Source organism: Oncorhynchus tshawytscha, linkage group LG06 (assembly GCF_018296145.1).
Source record: "Oncorhynchus tshawytscha isolate Ot180627B linkage group LG06, Otsh_v2.0, whole genome shotgun sequence".
NCBI lineage: Eukaryota > Metazoa > Chordata > Actinopteri > Salmoniformes > Salmonidae > Oncorhynchus > Oncorhynchus tshawytscha.
In genome coordinates, this window is record NC_056434.1 from 43,376,971 (window position 1) to 43,398,205 (window position 21,235).

The window sequence follows — 21,235 nt, forward strand, 5'->3', positions numbered from 1 at the left end:
TTGACTAATCCGATTCACGGAAATCGCAGCTCTCTCCACTTTCCTCCAGTATTTATTTAGCAAGGGTGATAACACGTCACTATCGGCAGACACAAGCAAATACACTTACATAAATATAGCAGTCTATACACCTAAAAATGTGCAATCTGACATGAAGTATTGCAGGGTTCCCCAACTGGCAGCCCGCAGGTCCTTTTATTTAGCCCCATAAGTTAAAAATATATATAAAATAGAGACACGTGATCGTATAAAATGTAAGCAAGGTTTAGAAATTATTATGTTTTGGTCAAACATATCCGTTTGGGCTTCTTGGGGTCATTTGGCAGTGTACAAATTATTTGTAATTATGTTCCGGCCCCGAACATCCGCTCTTGAAAAAAAACTGACAATTGCTAAATCTAGTTGATGATCCCTGATGTATTGCATGAAAACTAGACTATTTGTCAGTCTGTTCAGCAGCGGCTACATAGTCGAGCCTATTACGCGCTCTGTCCCTCTGTCCAGGGTAAACACATCGGTAACGTTGTGTATTTATTGCCCACTTGTTTGAGAAAATGTGAATGGGATCAAATATGGTTCCAACTTCCAGCTGACTTGGCTACCTTGACTTTATCAACACAAAATTATTAACTGGAATGAATCAATAAAACACAACAGCTGACAAAGACTGACAAAGGCCTACAGTTACATAGGGCAGGACTACACGATGCAAACCAGCAAAAAGCAAGCTCAGCCCTATGAGATGTATTGTCCAATCATGTTGGTTTCTCTGTGTCTGTGAACAAGTAAAGTACACTGTTGCTGCAGTTTGACAGGGTTTTCATCCTCCCCAAGGACAGGAGTTTTTTTTAAACCATGTGACCTAATTACAAAAACTCTTGTGGTGCCACTTCTGCATAAGAGGAACTACTCAGATTGAGACAAATTGGTGACTGAATGGGTTCGTTTAATTTCTCCAGATACACTTGATTTATATAATACAGACATTCAGTTAATGCCATTCAATACCTTTAATTTAGACAGAATGCAGATAACTGCAGAAATATGAAAACATTTAAAACTTACAACAAAAAATAAACAAAATGTATGATTTGATGTAACATAGTGTTTCCTTTAACATTTATATAAGTTTAAGTTGGGAAGTGAATACTTAGTTTCTGATTGACTTGGGTAATGACCAATGGGGCAGAGTTTTTACCGTCATTGTCAGTGCAGGTGCTGAAGAATGGATAAAGTTTAGCAGGTTTTAAAGCGTAATTGGAGAAAGAATAGATATGAGACCTGTTGTCCACATCATAAAAGGAGACCTGACCCTGTTCATAATCAATATAAATCCCTATCTTCTGGGGCGTCTGATTAAGAAAGAGGAGGACAGGAAGCTTATCAAGAGCTATATACTCATTCCCATCACTCATCCATAGAGCCAGGTATCCATTGTCAGGCTCCACAATAGTCCTTCCCTTCCTGTTGATGGACTCTACTGCCACTCCTAAAATCCAGTCAGTCTTTCCTTCCACCTGCACCTCATAGTAGAATCTTCCTGAGGAGAAACCCTCTTTTCCTAGGACATTAACAACAACATCAAACCTTTGAGGGCCGTCTGTGACATTTTGCCAGAGATCTCCAAATCTCACTTGTTTCCCGTCTTCAGACACGATGAGGTTGGGATGTGCTGTGTCAGGGTCCAGAGTCACATTCACTGCACACTTCTTGATCCTTCCCAACTCAGCAGCAGACAGCCTGTTCTCTTCACCATTGAGTGCTTCCCTCAGCTTGTTCACAGCTCTCCTCATAGCTCCAACACTGGGATCACTGTGAACGCTGACCTCGGACCAGTCGATGGTAGCCGGTGGGGTACAAAGGGATGGGAACATCTGGAGAAGGTGGAGGTGGTCTTCAGTGTGTGAGAGCTGCTCCAGCTCATTGCTTCTCTTCTGTAGCTGAGAGATTTCCTGTGATAGCTTTAGAATATGCTCTACAGCCCAGGTTGCTGCTGCTTCCTGGTTCTTCTCAATCTCCTCAATTACTTTTATGTAGGTCTTCTCAACGATCCTTGCCATTTCAGTCAGTAACAGCACTGTGTCCGCTTTCTCCCTCTCCACATTTTTCTCACTGTGTTTTGCAGCGTGTGCGATCTCCTTTATCTTCTCACGTCGGTCATGGATCATCAGCTGCATTTCCACCCTCACTTTTTTTACGTCTATCTCTCCACACTCATCCGTTATGTGGACGTAGTGGTTCTTGTCCTTGCAGAATGGATACTGACCAGTTTGGCCGCTTCTACAGGTGTGTCTGTCTTGTTTCATGCTGTACTCATACTCCAGGTCTTCCTCCTCATCATCGATCTCAATATCTTCTTCGAATTCCTCCAGAGCAGCGGTGCATGTCAGGCACACAGATAACAGCAGGTACAACAGGCTGGCATTCAGGGCCCTCCCTATCCTATTGTTGTTTGGTGACATTTCTGGGAACAAGAAAACACAGTCATGTTTTAGTCTAGTTTAGCTTAGTTTTTGTTCAGTCCATCTAGAATATGAATGCAAAGCCCGATTTAAGAACTGAAACTTTAATGACTGGTATATATCCATGTAGAGATAAAAGGCAGCATTGGTTACATGTATTCTCTGGGGGAAAAAACTTTGCTTGGCCCAGTCTGCCAGTCAATGACTTATGCATCATTAGCCTGTTTAAACTGAAAACATAACAGAGAGGCTAAAATCTCAAAACGAACAAATCCTCTAGAACAAAATGGAGACCAACTCTATATTAATGCCAATAATTTTGGAATGAGATGTTCGACGAGCAGATGTCCACATACTTTGGTCATATAGTGTAGGTAACATGACTTGCATGGGATTTGTGCCACAGAAAACAGTGCCAGGCCAAGCATGGATTGCTGTCATACCTTGTATCAACAACAAACACATACAAACACTTCTCACTCAGGACGCAAATAATAATTGGGATGCCAGTGATCAAAAAATGGAATGTATCCTGGGGCATATTATTAGGATACTACCATGAAATAACATTTGAACTGTATAATGTATTGTAGAAAATCCACAATTTATCTACAAAAGTTTGCGATGTCTAATCTATACATTGCATTTCTATTAAATCTACAATATGTAACTTTTTAGGCGACACACCAAATTCATATTGAAATGTGAGATATACATCTTAAATTCTCACTACATAATGAATGCTTTTTTTGTCACAAACTGAAATTAGGCGAACTATTACAATTTTTGCAACCAGGAAATAGAGTGATTTCTGCATAGTGCACCTTTAAAGCGTTAAGAAATGTCCCCTTGGTAAATAAACTTGTACACTCACCTGATTATGTGTTTGCCTCTAGTAGTGTCTCAGTTGGCTCTCTTCTTTCACTTCACTTGAAAGAGGATTACTTTATATCCAGTACCTGGCCAGGATAGTTTCACTTTACTATAATACCCTGACGTCAGTCATACCAGCATAAAATATGTATTTCCTCCTCCTCCCCCTTCTTATAAAGAACTATTGCATAAAATCAACTTAAAGGAACTCAAGTTAAATATTAACTTAAGTCGGTGCACATAGCAATGCACATGATATAATTTGGACTTAATACAACACCCTAAATCATCAAACCACTAGTTCAGTGAACTAAACCACTGACTCCATGGCAGCCCAGTATATAGGACATGAGGCCCTAATGAATCATTAGCTTTATGGAGAGCTGAAGACAGAGGACTAGGACACATCCTTGCAGACACACACACCCTTATATACCACATGGCTGCCTGGAGTTTGACAGGTCCTATGTGGTTCTTAACAGTTTTATGCATGGATGGAGGCTGAGAGGCTGTCACAGCCTCAGGGGATATCAAGACTCAGGATAAGACCCAGATGCAGACACCGGAGGTGGATAGTTCGGTTCTCAGAATATTTATTATAGCAAAGGGCAGGTCGAGGGCAGGCAGAAGTTCCTAATCCGAGTCAATAAGGGACCGAACAGCAGGCAGGCTCAGGACAGGCAGAAAGGTTAGAACCAGGGAAGACTAGAAAACAAGAACTTGCAAAATGGGAAACACGCTGGTAAGACCTGGCAAAACAAGACAAACTGGCAAGAGACAAACAGAAAACGCAGGTATAAGTACACAGGGGATAATGCGGAAAAATAGGAGACACCAGGTGGGGGGTGGAGATAAGCACAAGACAGGCGAAATAGATCAGAGTGTGACAGGGTAAGGGACATACTGTGCAGATTTTTTGGTTCTGAAATCTACAGAAGAGACAGGAAGGACAATGACAATATTCAGAATCATATTTCTGTCAAGCTTAGAGGATCTCATGTCAAAAGCTGTTGAAGTAATATGGCTACAGGTTCACCTGCCTCACCTAATGCCTATTATTGTGGGAAGTTGCTATAGACCACCGAGTGCTAACAGACAGTATCTGGATAATACACTGATTGTACAAAACAATAGGAACATGGCATATAGACTGACCAGGTGAAATCTATGATCCCTTATTGATGTCACCTGATAAATCCACTACAGTCCGTGTAGATGAATGGGAAGGGACAGGTTAATCAAGGTGGGTGATAGGCCGTGGTCAACTTCTGTCTCAGGTTCCATCTTTGGCAGATCTCCTCAAAGAGATCAGAGACAAATTGGGAACCTCGATCAGACAGGATGTAATCAGGCACTCCCCAGCGAGTCAGGATTTATTTCGTAAGGATGTTAGAGACGGTCCTCGCTTTGGCCTGATGCAGGGCAAAGAGCTCCACCCACTTTGAATAGTAATCAACAAAAACAAGCATGTACACATTCTGATTGGAGCTTCTAGGAAATGGACCCATCAAATCCACTCCTAACTTTTCCCAAGGTCGGGTAACAACCTTTTGCTGCAACTTGCCAGCAGGCTTTCTACCTTCCGGTTTGTACATTTGACAAACCTGACAGTTTCGGATGTGTGCTTGCAACCGCTTGTAGACTTTGAACCTGCCCAAATTACCAGCTAATGGGTCTTCATGGATATGTTGAAGCAGTTGAAGGCGTAGAGTTTCAGGTATGTACATTTGGTAGAGTGTTCTGTGAGGTAGTTGTACTACTCGGTAGACTTTGTCTTCATTGATGGTCAGCTTTGTGGTAGGATTGACCATCTTTTCTCCATCTTCCAGGATAGTCTGGTACAAAGCCTGTACTTCTGGATCATCCTTTTGGGCTTTCCAAATGGCCTCATCAGAGATGGGAAAGTCAGTTTTGGGGGAGTCTCGACTGCTTGACAGGATAGTAGCACATGTAAGATGAGGGCCACCATTACCACAAGCAGGAGCTCTGGATAAGGCATCTGGAACAGTGTTGTATTTTCCTTTCCTGTATTCTACTGCAAAGGTGAACTCTTGCAACCATAGAGCCCATCTGATGAGTCTGGTGCTTGGTTTGTTGGTCTTGAACACCCACACTAGGGAGGAATGGTCCGTGACCACAGTGAAATGTCTTCCCTCCTGGTAGTACCTCCACTTTTCCAAAGCCCAGACAACTGCAAGGCACTCTTGCTCGGTTGTGGAGTAGTTCCGTTCTGCTCCATTCAATGTCCGACTGGAAAGTCCAGTCTGTTGGACTAGGACAGCACCAAGTCCAACATCACTTGCATCAGTGTAAACAACAAAAGGGCAATCAAAGTTGGGATGACCTCAAATGGAAGGTGTGACGAGGTGTTGTTTCAGAGTTTCCTTTTCACTTCAACGCGTTGAGGGGTTCTGCCACCTGGGAGACGTTTGACACAAACCGTAGGTACCATCCAGCCATCCCAAGGTACCGTTGAAGGGCCTTGAGTGTGGTTGGCACAGGGAAGTCAGGATCCACATGAATGCCGTCAAAAGACACAATATGGCCAAGGAACTTCAGGGAGGTTTGGCAGAAGTTGCTCTTCCTCATAATCAAGGTCAGACCAGCTTCTCTTAGCTTGTCCAACACTGCTTGAAGATCTTGAAATTGTTGTTCTCTGTTCTGGGAGTAGATAATTACATTGTCCAGGTAGACGAAACAGATCTTCCCTTTGAGCTCACCTAACGCAATCTCCATGAGTCTTTGGAAAGTGGCAGGTGCATTCTTTAATCCAAAAGGCATCACCTTAAAGGAAAACAAGCCCTCAGCACAGACAAAAGCAGTCTTGTCCTTGCTTTCCTGGTCCATCTCAACCTGCCAATAACCACTATTGAGGTCAAGGGTAGTGAACACAACAGCGCCAGACAATGACTCCAGGATCTCGGGGATGGTGGGAAGAGGATAGGCATCAGTCTGGGAAACATTGTTGGTCTTCCTATCTTCTTTGGGATGAGGACAACAGGAGCAGCCCAGGGAGAGGAGGAACGTTCTATTATATCTTGTGTTAACATATCATTAATGAGTCCCTTTTGGGTGAGTCCCTTTTGGGTGATTAGGGTGATTAGCTTCGCTGGGGACAAACGATATGGCTTTTGCTTGATCGGCATTTCCTGTGTAAGGAATATTTTGTGCTTCGGGAGCCCGGTGTGTCCTAGCTTTGAAGTACATACATCAACATTATTCTGCAGCTGTTCCAACAGCCTTAACTCCTCTGGCTGCTCCAGCTGAGCTCTTCTCACAGCCTGTAAAAGGAGATCATCAGAAGGATTATCAAGGGTTAGTGGTAACGGAGCAACGGCAGAGAAGACTGCCACATTTGAACCCCAATCATGTAACGTCGTAGCTTCTGATTGGAAGAAATGCTTCTTGCTCGGATTGTATGGAAACCAGTAGCAATTGTGTGCGATATCAATCTGGACACCACTGAAGTACATGAAATCAATTCCCGACACGATAAGGAAAAGCAAGTTTCTTGGTTTGTAGGATAACAGAAGGAATCATATAGGAGCGATTACACAGGCGGAACTCTACCTCACTCCATCCAAGTGGTCGTTTAGCCTCACCATCAGCCAGATAGAGTGGACCTTCTGTCCACGGCTTCAAGTTGTATTGTGGACCTTTATCCTCCTTCCACAGTTTCTCATTGAGCAGTGTGTAGGATGACCCGGTGTCCATGGGCCTATGGACAGGGGTAACACCAGTTGGTGCAGTATTAACTGAAAAGGGGATGTCGATGGGGGGGCGTAGGCAGTGACTCTTGGGGTTTCAGCTCTGGTTAAAGCACCCAGAGTAGGATGGTCATTCCTGCGAAGAGAGTTAGGTGTGTTGGCCTGTTGTGATTTGTGGTTTCTGGAAGGGTTTACTTGATACGGTCTTAGACATGTAGCTGAAGAATGTCCCTTTTGGCTACATCTCCAACAGAACATGGGATGGTTCTTGGCTGGAGACTGGCTGTTGTTGATGGTCTGGCTTGGGTAACTGTTTGGGTGTCTGTTTCTTTCTCTGTTCATATTGCTGTTGGCATTCTCTGTCCTTCTCAAACTGCTGTCCCAGGCGAACCAGTCCATCGACAGTGGTGACTCTTTCTCTGAGTTGACTGGCTAGTAGAGGGCTGATGCTCTTCAAGATCAATTTAATGACCTCTTCCTCCTCAATGCCAGGTTTCCACCTTCTGCACAGGGAGTGGTAACCGCATGCAAAGTCAGAGATATGCTCTTTCTCTCTTTGCGCTCGATTTCTGACACTGTCTGCCAACTCATCTGTGTAGTCCTCAGACAGAAATGCAGAGGAAAACCTGGACTCAAAGTCAGCCCAGGAGGTAGTAGTGAGACGTGCCACATCCCACCAGTCTCGAGCTGTCCCACGCAACACAATCCTCAATGTGGCAAGGAGTTCTTCATCAGCCAGGGGATTGAGGGCAAGAAAGTCATGACATCTTTCCAGATACATTAGCGGATCAGGACTGTCATCTTTTTCCCCAAGGTGGGAAATTGCAATTTAATGGGCATCGCCCCCACATGACATCTACTCATATCACCATGAACAAAAGAGCTAGGAGGGATTGAGGAGGTACAGGGGGAGGGAGTTATCGGACCATGAAAATGAACACCAGGATGCATGGTGGACTGCATCCTGCAAGGGGGGTCTGCAGCATGGCCTTGTCTTGGGCTGTTCGGAGGTGCCATCTTGGCCCACAGTGATCTGAACAGAAGTGGACACCAGAGAAACTCTGTGCAAGGAGTTGTGCCTAATGGAGGCCATGTCCACAGACACGTCATCCAACATTTTAACACAATTAGAGAGTTCTGTCTGCAAGTGGTCTACAGTGTTAACCATGGGATAAAACAGAATTAACGACCTCAGTGTGGTGATGTTGCAGGCGCCATTGGAGAGTGGCAGTGAGTTGGTTTCATTGGTAGTCAAACTGCCTGTCCATGACACCAGTAATTTCCCGTCTTCCAGCTCTGTCAGCGTGTGGGTTAGAGTGCTCAGTGAGTTTCTGAATTCCATGGCACTCTGTTGTTGCTCTTCACTCAGACATTTGAATTTATGGTGGATTAGAGTTTGGAGATGTTGAGTCCGACGAATATCAAGGATGTCACCTTGAAGTTGTAAGACTACAACCTCTGGAGATAAACCAGACAATGGAGGAAGGTTGGGTGTCAGAGGGAGGGCTAGCTCAGTACTTCCACACAGATCCATGTCAATAAGTGAGTAACTGGTTAGACCTCCTTTGGCCTGTGGTCCAGACCGAGCATTCAGGTTCCCAGGGCTCTGGCCCAAATCAACTCCATTATTTCCATCACAATATGATTTGTATTGTCAGATTGATGGTCAGAATGGCCCTGTGTATTCCCATTGACAGGTATGATATGGATGAGCACATTTTCTTGGGGTGAATCCATTGTTTTAATTCCACACAAAATATTTGCTTTGGTTAGTTTTCAATGTTGAGCTGTCCCATCTGGGGTGCCATTTTTTTATGTAACGGTTTTGACTTGAGGTTATTATTTATAGGGGTCAGGGTATATGCAGCAGTTTCGGCCGCCTGGCTCGTTGCGAACTTTGTGAAGACCATTTCTTCCTAACAAAGACCGTAATTAATTTGCCAGAATTTTATATAATTATGACATAACATTGAAGGTTGTGCAATGTAACAGCAATATTTAGACTTATGGTTTCTGCCCGTTCGATAAAATACGGAACGGTTCCGTATTACACTGAAAGAATAAACGTTTTGTTTTCGAAATGATAGTTTTCGGATTTGACACAGACATATGGAAATGTCTGCTCTACCCAAAATTACAACCAAGTCATTGCAGTATTACCACAAAAATGGAAGAGGCAAGTAGAAGGGGGAAAAAGTAAGGAACTTGTATGTCGACCCTCTATTAAAGAACATAAATGGTTAAAGAAAAGTGTGATAAATAAAAACATATACCAATTTAATTTCAGGACCAAAAAACTGAAAGCTGTGCCATATAAATTGCTAAATAGTTGGGAAGAGATTTTCAATTACCCATTCCATGGCACATGGTTTATTAATTGATATGCAAAACAACGCTGGATTCAAAACTTCACATTTTTCAAATTAAATTACTACACAAAATTCTTGCAACCAATAGAATATATATATATATATATATAACATTCTATTGGTTGCAAGAATTTTGTGTAGTAATTTAATTTGAAAAATGTGAAGTTTTCATATATATATATATATATATATATATATATATATGGGGGATGCAATCTCCCCAGCTCTGCAGATTTCGCTGTGAGGAGGCAGTCATTAGATAATTTATTTTGGTATTGTCCATATGTAGCTCGTTTTTGGTCACAGGTCCAGGAATGACTGAAGAATTGCAACATTTGCCTGGAACTAACACTGCAGATCGGAATACTGGGTGATTTGAAAAGCCATAGTCAATCAATCAATAATATAATAATTATTTTACCAGAATTTTTCATTTTTATTTTACAATCTGTAGAAGCTATGAGAATAGAAAGGTTCAATACCTTTGTGAAGCATCACAGCACAGTCGAAAATATACAAATAGAAATCCAAAATGGATGATGTTGAGAGATAGATGGGAGGGGTTGAATGGAGCTGAAGGGTGGGACTAATAACAAGATAACCAATGTAAAACATACAGGATCTTTCAAATGTATATAGGTTCAGACATTTTGTGAAATAGCACAGTTACAAATAGAACTGGTTGGACATCAGAAATAGAGGAAGAGCTAAAAACAAACAACATATAACTCTTAACTATTGTGAAATAGATTGTGTCTGTAAAATGTGTATAAGATGCATAAACTAAAAGGTAGAAGCCTAAGTGTTATTGTATATTAGTTTACTCTAATTGGGGGTAGTGTGGTAGGGTTTGCGGGGAATAATAAAGGTATATATTTTTTAAAGTGTGTTTTTCTATATAGGTATGTGTATGTATATATGTGTATATGTATGCATATGTGTATGGATATATATATATATTTACCCCAAAAAGATATGGGGGATTGAAAATGATTTATTATTTATTTATTTCACCTTTATTTAACCAGGTAGTTGAGAACAAGTTCTCATTTGCAACTGCGACCTGGCCAAGATAAAGCATAGCAATTTGACACATACAACAACACAGAGTTGCACATGGAATAAACAAAACATACAGTCAATAATACAGTAGAGAAAAAGAAAACAAAAAATCTATATACAGTGAGTGCAACTGAGGTAAGTTAAGGCAATAAATAGCGAAGTAATTACAATATAGCAATTAAACACTGGAATGGTAGATGTGCAGAAGATGAATGTGCAAGTAGAGATACTGGGGTGCAAAGGAGCAAGATAAATAAATAAATACAGTATGGGGATGAGGTAGGTAATAGATGGGCTGTTTACAGAAGGGCTATGTACAGGTGCAGTGATCTGTGAGCTGCTCTGACAGCTGGTGCTTAAAGCTATTGAGGGACATATGAGTCTCCAGCTTCAGAGATTTTTGCAGTTCGTTCCAGTCATTGGCAGCAGAAAACTGGAAGGAAAGACGACCAAAGGAGGAATTGGCTTTGGGGGTGACCAGTGAGATATACCAGCTGGAGCGCGTGCTACAAGTGGGTGCTGCTATGGTGACCAGTGAGCTGAGATAAGGCGGGGCTTTACCTAGCAGAGACTTGTAGATAACCTGTAGCCAGTGGGTTTGGCGACGAGTATGAAGTGAGGGCCAACCAACGAGAGCGTACAGGATAGATAACATCACCGAAGTCGAGGATCGGTAGGATGGTCAGTTTTACGAGGGTATGTTTGGCAGCATGAGTGAAGGATGCTTTGTTGCGATATAGGAAGCCGATTCTAGATTTAATTTTGGATTGGAGATGCTTAATGTGAGTCTGGAAGGAGAGTTTACAGTCTAACCAGACACCCAGGTATTTGTAGTTGTCCACGTATTCTAAGTCAGAGCAGTCCAGAGTAGTGATGCTGGACAGGTACGGGCAGTGATCGATTGAATAGCATGCATTTAGTTTTACTTGCATTTAAGAGCAGTTGGAGGCCATGGAAGGAGAGTTGTATGGCATTGAAGCTCGTCTGGAGGTTAGTTAACACAGTGTCCAAAGAGGGGCAAGAAGTATACAGAATGGTGTCGTCTGCATAGAGGTGGATCAGAGAATCACCAGCAGCAAGAGCAACATCATTGATGTATACAGAGAAGAGAGTCGGCCCGAGAATTGAAACCTGTGGCACACCCATAGAGACTGCCAGGGGTCCGGACAACAGGCCCTCCGATTTGACACACTGAACTCTATCAGAGTAGTTGGTAAACCAGGCGAGGCAATCATTTGAGAAACCAAGGCTGTCGAGTCTGCCAATAAGAATGTGGTGATTGACAGAGTCGAAAGCCTTGGCCAGGTCGATGAAGACCTTAGAAAGACAGGGTAGGATAGATATAGGTCTGTAGCAGTTTGGGTCTAGAGTGTCACCCCCTTTGAAGAGGGGGATGACCGCGGCAGCTTTCCAATCATTGGGAATCTCAGACGATACGAAAGCGATGTTGAACAGGCTAGTAATAGGGGTGGCAACAATTTCAGCAGATAATTTTAGAAAGAGAGGAGGGTCCAGATTGTCTAGCCCGGCTGATTTGTATGGGTCCAGATTTTGCAGCTCTTTCAGAACATCAGCTATCTGGTTTTGGGTGAAGGAGAAATGGTGGGGGCATTGGCGGGTTGCTGTGGAGGGTTGCTGTGAAGACAATTACATTGTTGCTTCCATCAATCTTTCCACAATATTAAGCTGATCCACCCCTTAAAAAAAGTAGCTATATCCACAGTAAAACAAGTTCTATATCGACATAACCTGAAATGCCGCTCAGCAAGGAAGAAGCCACTGCTCCAAAACTGCCATAAAAAGCCAGACTATGGTTTGCAACTGCACATGGGGACAAAGGTCGTATTTTTTGGAGAAATGTCCTCTGGTCTGATGAAACAAAAATAGAACTGCTTGGCTATAATGACCATCATTATGTTTGGAGGAAAAAGGGGGAGTCTTGCAAGCCTAAGAACACCATCCCAACCGTGAAGCACGGGGGTGGCAGCATCATGTTGTGGAGGTGCTTTGCTGCAGGAGGGACTGGTGCACTTCACAAAATAGATGGCATCATGAGGCAGGAAAATTATGTGGATATATATGAAGCAACATCTCAAGACATCCGTCAGGAAGTTAAAGCTTGGTCGCAAATGGGTCTCCCAAATAGACAATGACCCCAAGCATACTTCCAAAGTGTTGGCAAAATGGACAACAAAGTCAAGGTATTGGAGTGGCCATCACAAAGCCCTAACCTCAATCCTATAGAAAATGTGTGGGCAGAACTGAAAGGCATGTGCGAGCAAGGAGGCCTACAAACTTGACTCAGTTACACCAGCTCTATCAGGAGAAATGGGCCAAAATTCTCCCAACTTATTGTGGGAAGCTTGTGGAAGGCTCCCTGAAACGTTTGACCCAAGTTAAACAATTTAAAGGCAATGCTACCAAATACTAATTGATTGTATGTTAACTTCTGACCTACTGGGAATGTGATGAAAGAAATAAAAGCTGAAATAAATCATACTCGCTACTATTGTTCTGACATTTCACATTCTTAAAATAAAGTGGTGATCCTAACTGACCTAAAACAGGGAATTCTTACTAGGATTAAATGTCAGGAATTATGAAAAACTGAGTTTAAATGTATTTGGCTAAGGTGTATGTAAACGTCTGACTTCAACTGTACCTTAATAGAAAATGACTCAAATGAAAGTCACACAGTAAAATACTACTTGAGTAAAAGTCTAAAAGTATTTGGTTTTAAGTATACTTAAGTATCAAAAGTAAATGTAATTGCAAAAATATATTTAAGTATCAAAAGTAAAAGTAGAAATTATTTTAAGTGACTTCTATTAGGCAATCCAAACAGCACAATTTTATTTTATTTTTTAATATATATGGATAGTCGAGGGCACACTCCAACACTCAGACACAATTTACATATGAAGCATGTGTGTTTAGTGAGTCTGCCGCATCAGAGGCAGTAGGGATGACCAGGGATGTTCTCTTGAAAAGTGTGTGAATTGAACCATTTTCCAGTCCTGTTAAGCATTCCAAATGTAACAAGTACTTTTGTGTGCCAGGGAAAATGTATGAAGTAAAAAGTACAATATTTTCTTTAGAAATGTAGTGAAGTAAAAGTTGTCAAAAATATAAATAGTAAGACAAATAGTAAAATGCAAAACTTTGGTACATATCTGCTGGATAGGGAGCCATTTATTATGTTCAACATAGGAGGGCAAAGCACAGGAAGTAGCTCTCTCAGTAGTTTAGTTGGAATAGGGTCCAGTATGCAGCTTGATGGTTTAGAGACCATTACTATTTTCATGAATGTGTCAAGAGATACAGGATTAAAAAACTTGAGTGTCTCCATTGATCCTAGGTCTTGGCAGTTCTGTGCAGACTCAGGACAACTGAGCTTTGGAGAAATACGCAGATTTAAAGAGGAGTCGCAATTTGCTTTCTAATGATCATGATCTTTTCATCGAAGAAGTTCATGAATTTATCAATGCTGAAGTGAAAGCTATCCTGTCTTGTTGATTACTGCTCTTTAGTTAGCCTTGCAAACAGTATAAAAAATACATTTGGGATTGTTCTTATTCTCCTCAGTTAGGTTGGAAAAATAGGATGATCGAGCAGCAGTGAGGGCTCTTCGATATTGCACTGTACTGTCTTTCCAAGCTAGATGGAAGACTTCCAGTTTGGTGGAGCTTGGGTATTTTTTGTATACCAGGGAGCAAATTTATTGTGACAAATATGTTTTGTTTTTACGGGTGCGACTGCATCTAGGTTATTACGCAAGGTTAAATTTAGATCCTCAGTTAGGTGGTTAACTGATTTTTGTACTCCGACCTCCTTGGGTAGGTGGAGGGAGTCTGGAAGGGCATCTAAGAATCTTTGGGTTGCCTTTGGATCTTGGTTGGGGTCTGAGCAGATTATTTGTTGCGATTGCAAACATAATAAAATGGTGGTCCTGCATAGATTGCATGACTAGAAGCTCACAAAAACGTAGTCATTTGTTTTTGTAAATTGAAATTTGTCAGATCTGTCATTATTGTTAGCAACACCTCTGCATTTCTGAGATGCGTGGGGGATATGGTCACTAGTGTAACCAGGAGGAGAGGCTTGAGCCATGTTTCAGTCAGACCAATCACATCAAGATTATGATCAGTGATTAGTTCATTGACTATGACTGCCTTGGAAGTGAGGGATTTAACATTAAGTAACCCTATTTTGAGATGTGACAATCTCTTTCAATAATGACAGGAATGGAGGAGGTCTTCATTCCAGTGAGATTGCTAAGGCGAACACCTCCATGTTTTGTTTTGCCCAACCTAGATTGAGTCACAGACACGGTCTCAATGGGGATAGCTGAGCTGACTACACTGACTGTGCTAGGGGCAGACTCCACTAAGCTGGCAGGCTGGCTAACAGCCTGCTGTCTGGCCTGCACCCTATCTCATTGTGGAGCTAGAGAAGTTAGAGCCCTGTCTATGTTCATAGATAAGATGAGAGCACTCCTCCAGCTAGGATGGAATCCATTACTGCTCAGCAGGCCAGGCTTGGTCCTGTATTGTTGGTGAGTCCCAGAAAGAGGGCCAATTATTTCCAAATTCTATCTTTTGGGAGGGGAAGAAAACTGTTTCAACCATCGATTGAGATGTGAGACAATTACTCAATGCTGACACATCTTTCTAGCTGATTTACATGCTGAAGCTATGTTGCGCTTGCTGACTTCTGACTGTTTCATCCTAACATCGTTGGTGCCGATGTCGATAACAATATCCTTATACTCTCTACACTCGCTAGTTTTATCCTTAGCCAGCACCATCTTCAGATTAGCCTTTACGTCGGTAGCCCTGCCCCCTGGTAAATAGTGTATGATCGCTAGATTATTCTTTTTAAGTCTAATATTACGTGTAATGGAGTCGCCAATGACAAGGGTTTTCGATTTGTCACAGCAAATGATGGGAGGCTTTGGCGGCTCAGACCCCGTAACGGGTGGAGGAGAGACCTGAGAAGGCTCGGCCTCTGACTCTGCCTTAATGGGCAGAATCGGTTGAAAGTTTGTCGGCTGAATGAGCGACACCGGTTGAACATGCCGACATCATTTCTTTCCGGAAGCCTTGAAAAAAATTGTCCGGCTGCGGGGACTGTGCAAGGGGATTTATACTACGATCTGTACTTACTGGTGGCACAGATGCTGTTGCATCCTTTCCTACACTTAAATTGCCCTTGCCTAATGATTGCATCTGAAGCTGTGCATGCAACATGGCTATTCTCACTGTAGTAATCTGGTATATTTATGTTTACCAATAGGTGGCAGTATTGACTCAAGAAGGGGGTTTGCTTTCTGCTAGCCGTAGCCATTTCCTATGTCTGCCTATATAACCGTGATTTAAGAAGGCTTCAGGTAGCTTAAGCCAGGTGCATTAGAGAATGTTATTCTAAGTTACAATTAAGTAATAAACCGCACTTATGAGTCATAAGTCATCAATCTAAGAAACCTCTAAGGATACTACATATTTGGCGCCGAGGATAACTATGGAGGACTGCGTTGGATTTTTTTTGTTGCCACGAATTTAGCGGAGTGTTTGGCATGCGACGCTGGATGTGAGACTCAAGTGAGCGGTGGAAGGTTCTGAAGGAATGATTCCCTGGATACGGGTAGGACAAATGATTGACTGTGTGAGGGGATAGAGAATCGGAAAGAATGGCTTTGGCAACAATAGGCTCGCTACCACCATTTGATCCTAAAAATCAGGAATGGGAGGAGTACTGTGAAATAATGGAACATTTCTTTGCTGCTAATGAAATAACGGATGCCCCTATACAGAAATCCACACTCATAAGCGTTGTTGGTGCACAGACGTACAGCTTAATGAGAAACCTGTTGAGCCCAGATAAACCAGGAGAAAAGTCATTCATAGTGTAACGACAGATTTCCTCTTTGTCTGAAGAGGTGTAGCAAGGATCGGACCAATACGCAGCGTGGTAAGTGTCCATAACGATTTTAATAAGAAAAGCCTGAACACTATGAAATACAAAACAATAAACGATAACGTGAAATAAACCCAACCAACCAACCAAACCAGTCCCGTGGCTTACTAGGCTTACTGAATTATTATAATCACTTCCTCCCAAACCTCTATACACTCTTAGCTCCTTTGCATAAAGTGTTAAGGAAGGATGTCACCTGTAAATGGTCAGAAAGACAGGAAGAAGCTTTTGCAAAGTTAAAGGTGTTACTGCAATCAGCTGAAGTGCTAGTGCACTACTCAGCAGACAGAGATCTCGTCTTATCGTGTGATGCCTCATCGTATGGTGTGGGGGCGGTGCTATCACACCGGATGGAGAATGGTGTAGAGAAACCTATCGGGTTCATGTCAAGAACTTTGTCGCCAGCGGAGATAAAGTACTCTCAGCTGGACAAGGAAGGACTGGCTGTCATATTCGGAATACAGAGATTCCACAAGTACTTACACGGGAGAACATTCACTATTGTGACCGACCATAAGCCCCTGATCTCTGTTCCATGAACAAAAGCCAGTACCACAAATGGTCTCTCCAAGAGTTCAACGATGGGCTGTGTGGCTCAGGGCCTATGAGTACAGAATAATTTACAAACCAGGTAGATATCTTGGGAATGCTGATGCTCTGAGTAGGCTGCCCATTCCAGAAATCATCATTCTGGAAGAAGAAAATTACCAGGTTTTGATGATCGATGTGTTGGATGATGCACCGGTGAACACAGCACAAATCAGGCAATGGACTTCAAAGGATGTGACGCTATCACAAGTGCATGAATTTATCCTGAAAGGATGACCTACAGTGACAGAGCCTCAGGTCATGCCATACTACACTCGCCGTTTGGACTTGAGTGTTCGAGATGGATGTGTTCTGTGGGGTTCAAGAGTAGTTATCCCACCACAAGGGCGGGGTATGCTACTGAAGTTGTTGCACCAGTTGAATCCAGATATGTCGAGAATGAAAGGCCTAGCGAGGTCATACATCTCGTGGCCAAAGATGGACCACGATGTGGAAAAGGAGGTTAGCCGGTGAGCAGATTGTCATAGTAACAGGAAGTCACCCCCCACTCCGCCATTCCATCCATGGGAATGGCCGGAAAAACCATGGACACGACTACATGTGGACTACGCTGGACCTTTCCTAGGAAAATGTTCCTTGTGCTGATTCATTCTCGTTCAAATTGGATGGATGTTTACCCCATGAACACGTCGACATCGTACGCTACGATTGAGAAGTTGAGACAAAGCTTCAGTGTTATGGGATTGCCTCAATTGTTGGTTAGCGACAATGCTACTTGTTTTACAAGCACTGAATTCACAAGTTTCATGAAACCAATTGGAATTCAGCATGTAACGTCGGCCCCTTTTCACCCATCTTCAAACGGATTAGCAGAACGTGCGGTTCAGACCTTGAAGGAGGGAATGAGGAAAATGATGCAAGGACCCAGGATTGTAACAAAGGTGTCAAGATTCTTGTTTAGCTACAGGATTACTCCTCAAGCTACAACTGGGTTGTCACCTGCAGAAATGTTGATGTCAAGGAGGTTAAGATCAACCTTGTATCTCATCAGAGCAGACCTGAAAGTGAAAATACAACAAAGGCAGTGGAATCAAAAATGTAATCATGACAACCGAGCCAAACTCAGTTTCTCACCTGGAGATGATGTCTATACAATAAACTATGGGTTTGGTCCTAAATGGATTCCAGCTACCATTGAGGATGGCTCAGGACCAGTATCCTATACTGTGATCATCAGAAGTGGACCAGGACTAAGGAGACACGTGGATCAGATCTGAGCTAGAATTCCAGTTCCATCCGGGGATCTGGATCAATGCTTCAACAAGCAGGACAGGACATTGGAACATTCCCCAAAGTTGCAGCTGGACAAACCACCTGAGACCAACAATGCTCAACTTCCTGAGATCACCAGTCCGGGACAACCTCCTCCTGTGAAGTCTCCACAAAAGGACTTTGTTTCACCATCAAGGGGTGAAGAGCTGGTGGCGTCAGCTACACCACCTCTGAGACGCTCTATTAGAGAGAGACGTCCGACAGACTTTTTCAGATCCTAATGGAAATCATGTTTGAAAAAATGTAAATATGAAAACAGCATAGCTCAGAAAGGAATTAAGTTGGGTTATTAGCTTTTAAGGGGGGTAATGTAGTAACCTGGCCTATTTATGTTTACCAATAGATGGCAGTATTGACTCAAGACAGGGGTTTGCTTTCCGTTAGCTGTAGCCATTTCCTATGTCTGCTTATATAACTGTGATTTATGAAGGCTTCAGGTAGCTTCCAGGTGCATTAGAGAATGAAGTTACAATTAAATACTTAACCGTACTTACTTGTCATGAGTCATCAATCTAATACTCCTCTAAGGATACTACACTCACCATAAGGCGATAGTTCTCCTGTATATAATGAGTACAGCGACTGCAATATTACTACTTTTTCGGCTGGTGGAGGTCCTGTAGAACCATGTCCAGATAAAGTGAAAAAGTTGAATGAAAAAGTAGAGCGAGGAAAAAACTAAGACGTTGGTAAATTTAAAACGAAAAGTTTGGCACATAGCCAAGTAGTGTTGTGGAATATTCGGTCAATCATATTTCACAAATACCGGAGCACGTGTATTCAAATAGACTTGTATTACAATATAACAAAAGCCGAGCTGGTTCATGAAACAACTCCCTTTCCAATCTTGGCAGACTACTTATACATTTTTCCTCCTTACTCATAGTAACTTCATGTTTATGCTGATGATACTGTTATTTACTGTTGTGCCTCGTCTCTTACAAAAGCTTTCCAGAACGTGCAAACGGCTTTTTATACTATTCAACATACCTTGTTGTCAATTGAAGCTTATCCTCAACACTGACAAAGCTAAACTAATGGTGTTTTCTAAAGCAAGAAATAGACCTCTGAACCTTTCACCTATTACTACCCGCTGAGGTCTGTTCAACGCTGGTCCGACCAATCTGGTTCCACACTCCAAGACTGCTTCCATCACGTGGACTGGGATATGTTTCGTATTGCGTCAGACAACAACATTGACGAATACGCTGATTCGGTAAGCGAGTTCATTAGAACGTGCGTTGAAGATGACTTTCCCATAGCAACGATTAAAACATTCCCAAACCAGAAACTGTGGATTGATGGCAGCATTCGCGTGAAACTGAAAGCCCGAACCACTGCTTTTAATCAGGGCAAGGTGACCAGAAATATGACTGAATACAAACAGTGTAACTATTCCCTCCGCAAGGCAATCAAACAAGCTAAGCGTCAGTATAGAGACAAAGTAGAATCTCAATTCAACGGCTCAGACACAAGAGGTATGTGGCAGGGTCTACAGTCAATCACGGATTACAAAAAGAAAACCATCCCAGTCACGGACCAGGATGTCTTGCTCCCAGGCAGACTAAATACCTTTTTTGCCCGCTTTGAGGACAATACAGTGCCACTGACCCGCAACTAAAACATGCGGACTCTCCTTCACTGCAGCCGACGTGAGGAAAACATTTAAACGTGTCAACCCTCGCAAGGCTGCAGGCCCAGACGGCATCCCCAGCCGCACCCTCAGAGCATGCGCAGACCAGCTGGCTGGTGTGTTTACGGACATATTAAATCAATCCCTATCCCAGTCTGTTGTTCCCACATGCTTCAAGAGGGCCACCATTGTTCCTGTTCCCAAGAAAGCTAAGGTAACTGAGCTAAACGACTACCGCCCCGTAGCACTCACTTCCGTCATCATGAAGTGCTTTGAGAGACTAGTCAAGGACCATATCACCTCCACCCTACCTGACACCCTAGACCCACTCCAATTTGCCTACCGCCCAAATAGGTCCACAGACGATGCAATCTCAACCACACTGCACACTGCCCTAACCCATCTGGACAAGAGGAATACCTATGTGAGAATGCTGTTCATCGACTACAGCTCGGCATTTAACACCATAGTGCCCTCCAAGCTCGTCATCAAGCTTGAGACCCTGGGTCTCGACCCCGCCCTGTGCAACTGGGTACTGGACTTCCTGACGGGCCGCCCCCAGGTGGTGAGGGTAGGCAACAACATTTCCACCCCGCTGATCCTCAACACTGGGGCCCCACAAGGGTGCGTTCTGAGCCCTCTCCTGTACTCCCTGTTCACCCACGACTGCGTGGCCACGCACGCCTCCAACTCAATCATCAAGTTTGCGGACGACACAACAGTGGTCAACGTCAACAAAACTAAGGAGATGATTGTGGACTTCAGGAAACAGCAGAGGGAACACCCCCCTATCCACATTGATGGAACAGTAGTGGAGAGGGTAGTAAGTTTTAAGTTCCTCGGCGTACACATCATAGACAAACTGAATTGGTCCACCCACACAGACAGCATTCAGGCCTCAGGAGGCTGAAGAAATTCGGCTTGTCACCAAAAGCACTCACAAACTTCTACAGATGCACAATCGAGAGCATCCTGTCGGGCTGTATCACCGCCTGGTACGGCAACTGCTCCGCCCACAACCGTAAGGCTCTCCAGAGGGTAGTGAGGTCTGCACAACGCATCACCGGGGGCAAACTACCTGCCCTCCAGGACACCTACACCACCCGATGTCACAGGAAGGCCATAAAGATCATCAAGGACAACAACCACCCGAGCCACTGCCTGTTCACCCCGCTATCATCCAGAAGGCGAGGTCAGTACAGGTGCATCAAAGCTGGGACCTAGAGACTGAAAAACAGCTTCTATCTCAAGGCCATCAGACTGTTAAACAGC

At 43.2% G+C, this 21,235-nt stretch overlaps 2 protein-coding genes across 3 annotated transcripts in view; one reads left to right on the forward strand and one right to left on the reverse strand.

Moving 5' to 3' along the window:
- The window catches only part of bicd1a (bicaudal D homolog 1a), a 101,260-nt gene that overhangs the window by 27,405 nt on the left and 52,620 nt on the right, over positions 1-21,235 (forward strand). The window lies entirely within an intron of this gene.
- LOC112252571 (pyrin) lies at positions 926-3,461 on the reverse strand. Its single transcript, XM_024423891.2, has 2 exons — positions 3,337-3,461; positions 926-2,464 (listed from the first exon to the last, which is right to left on the reverse strand). The coding sequence occupies exon 2, from the start codon at positions 2,460-2,462 to the stop codon at positions 1,131-1,133; it is 1,332 nt and encodes a 443-aa protein (XP_024279659.1). The 5' UTR covers positions 2,463-2,464; positions 3,337-3,461; the 3' UTR covers positions 926-1,130.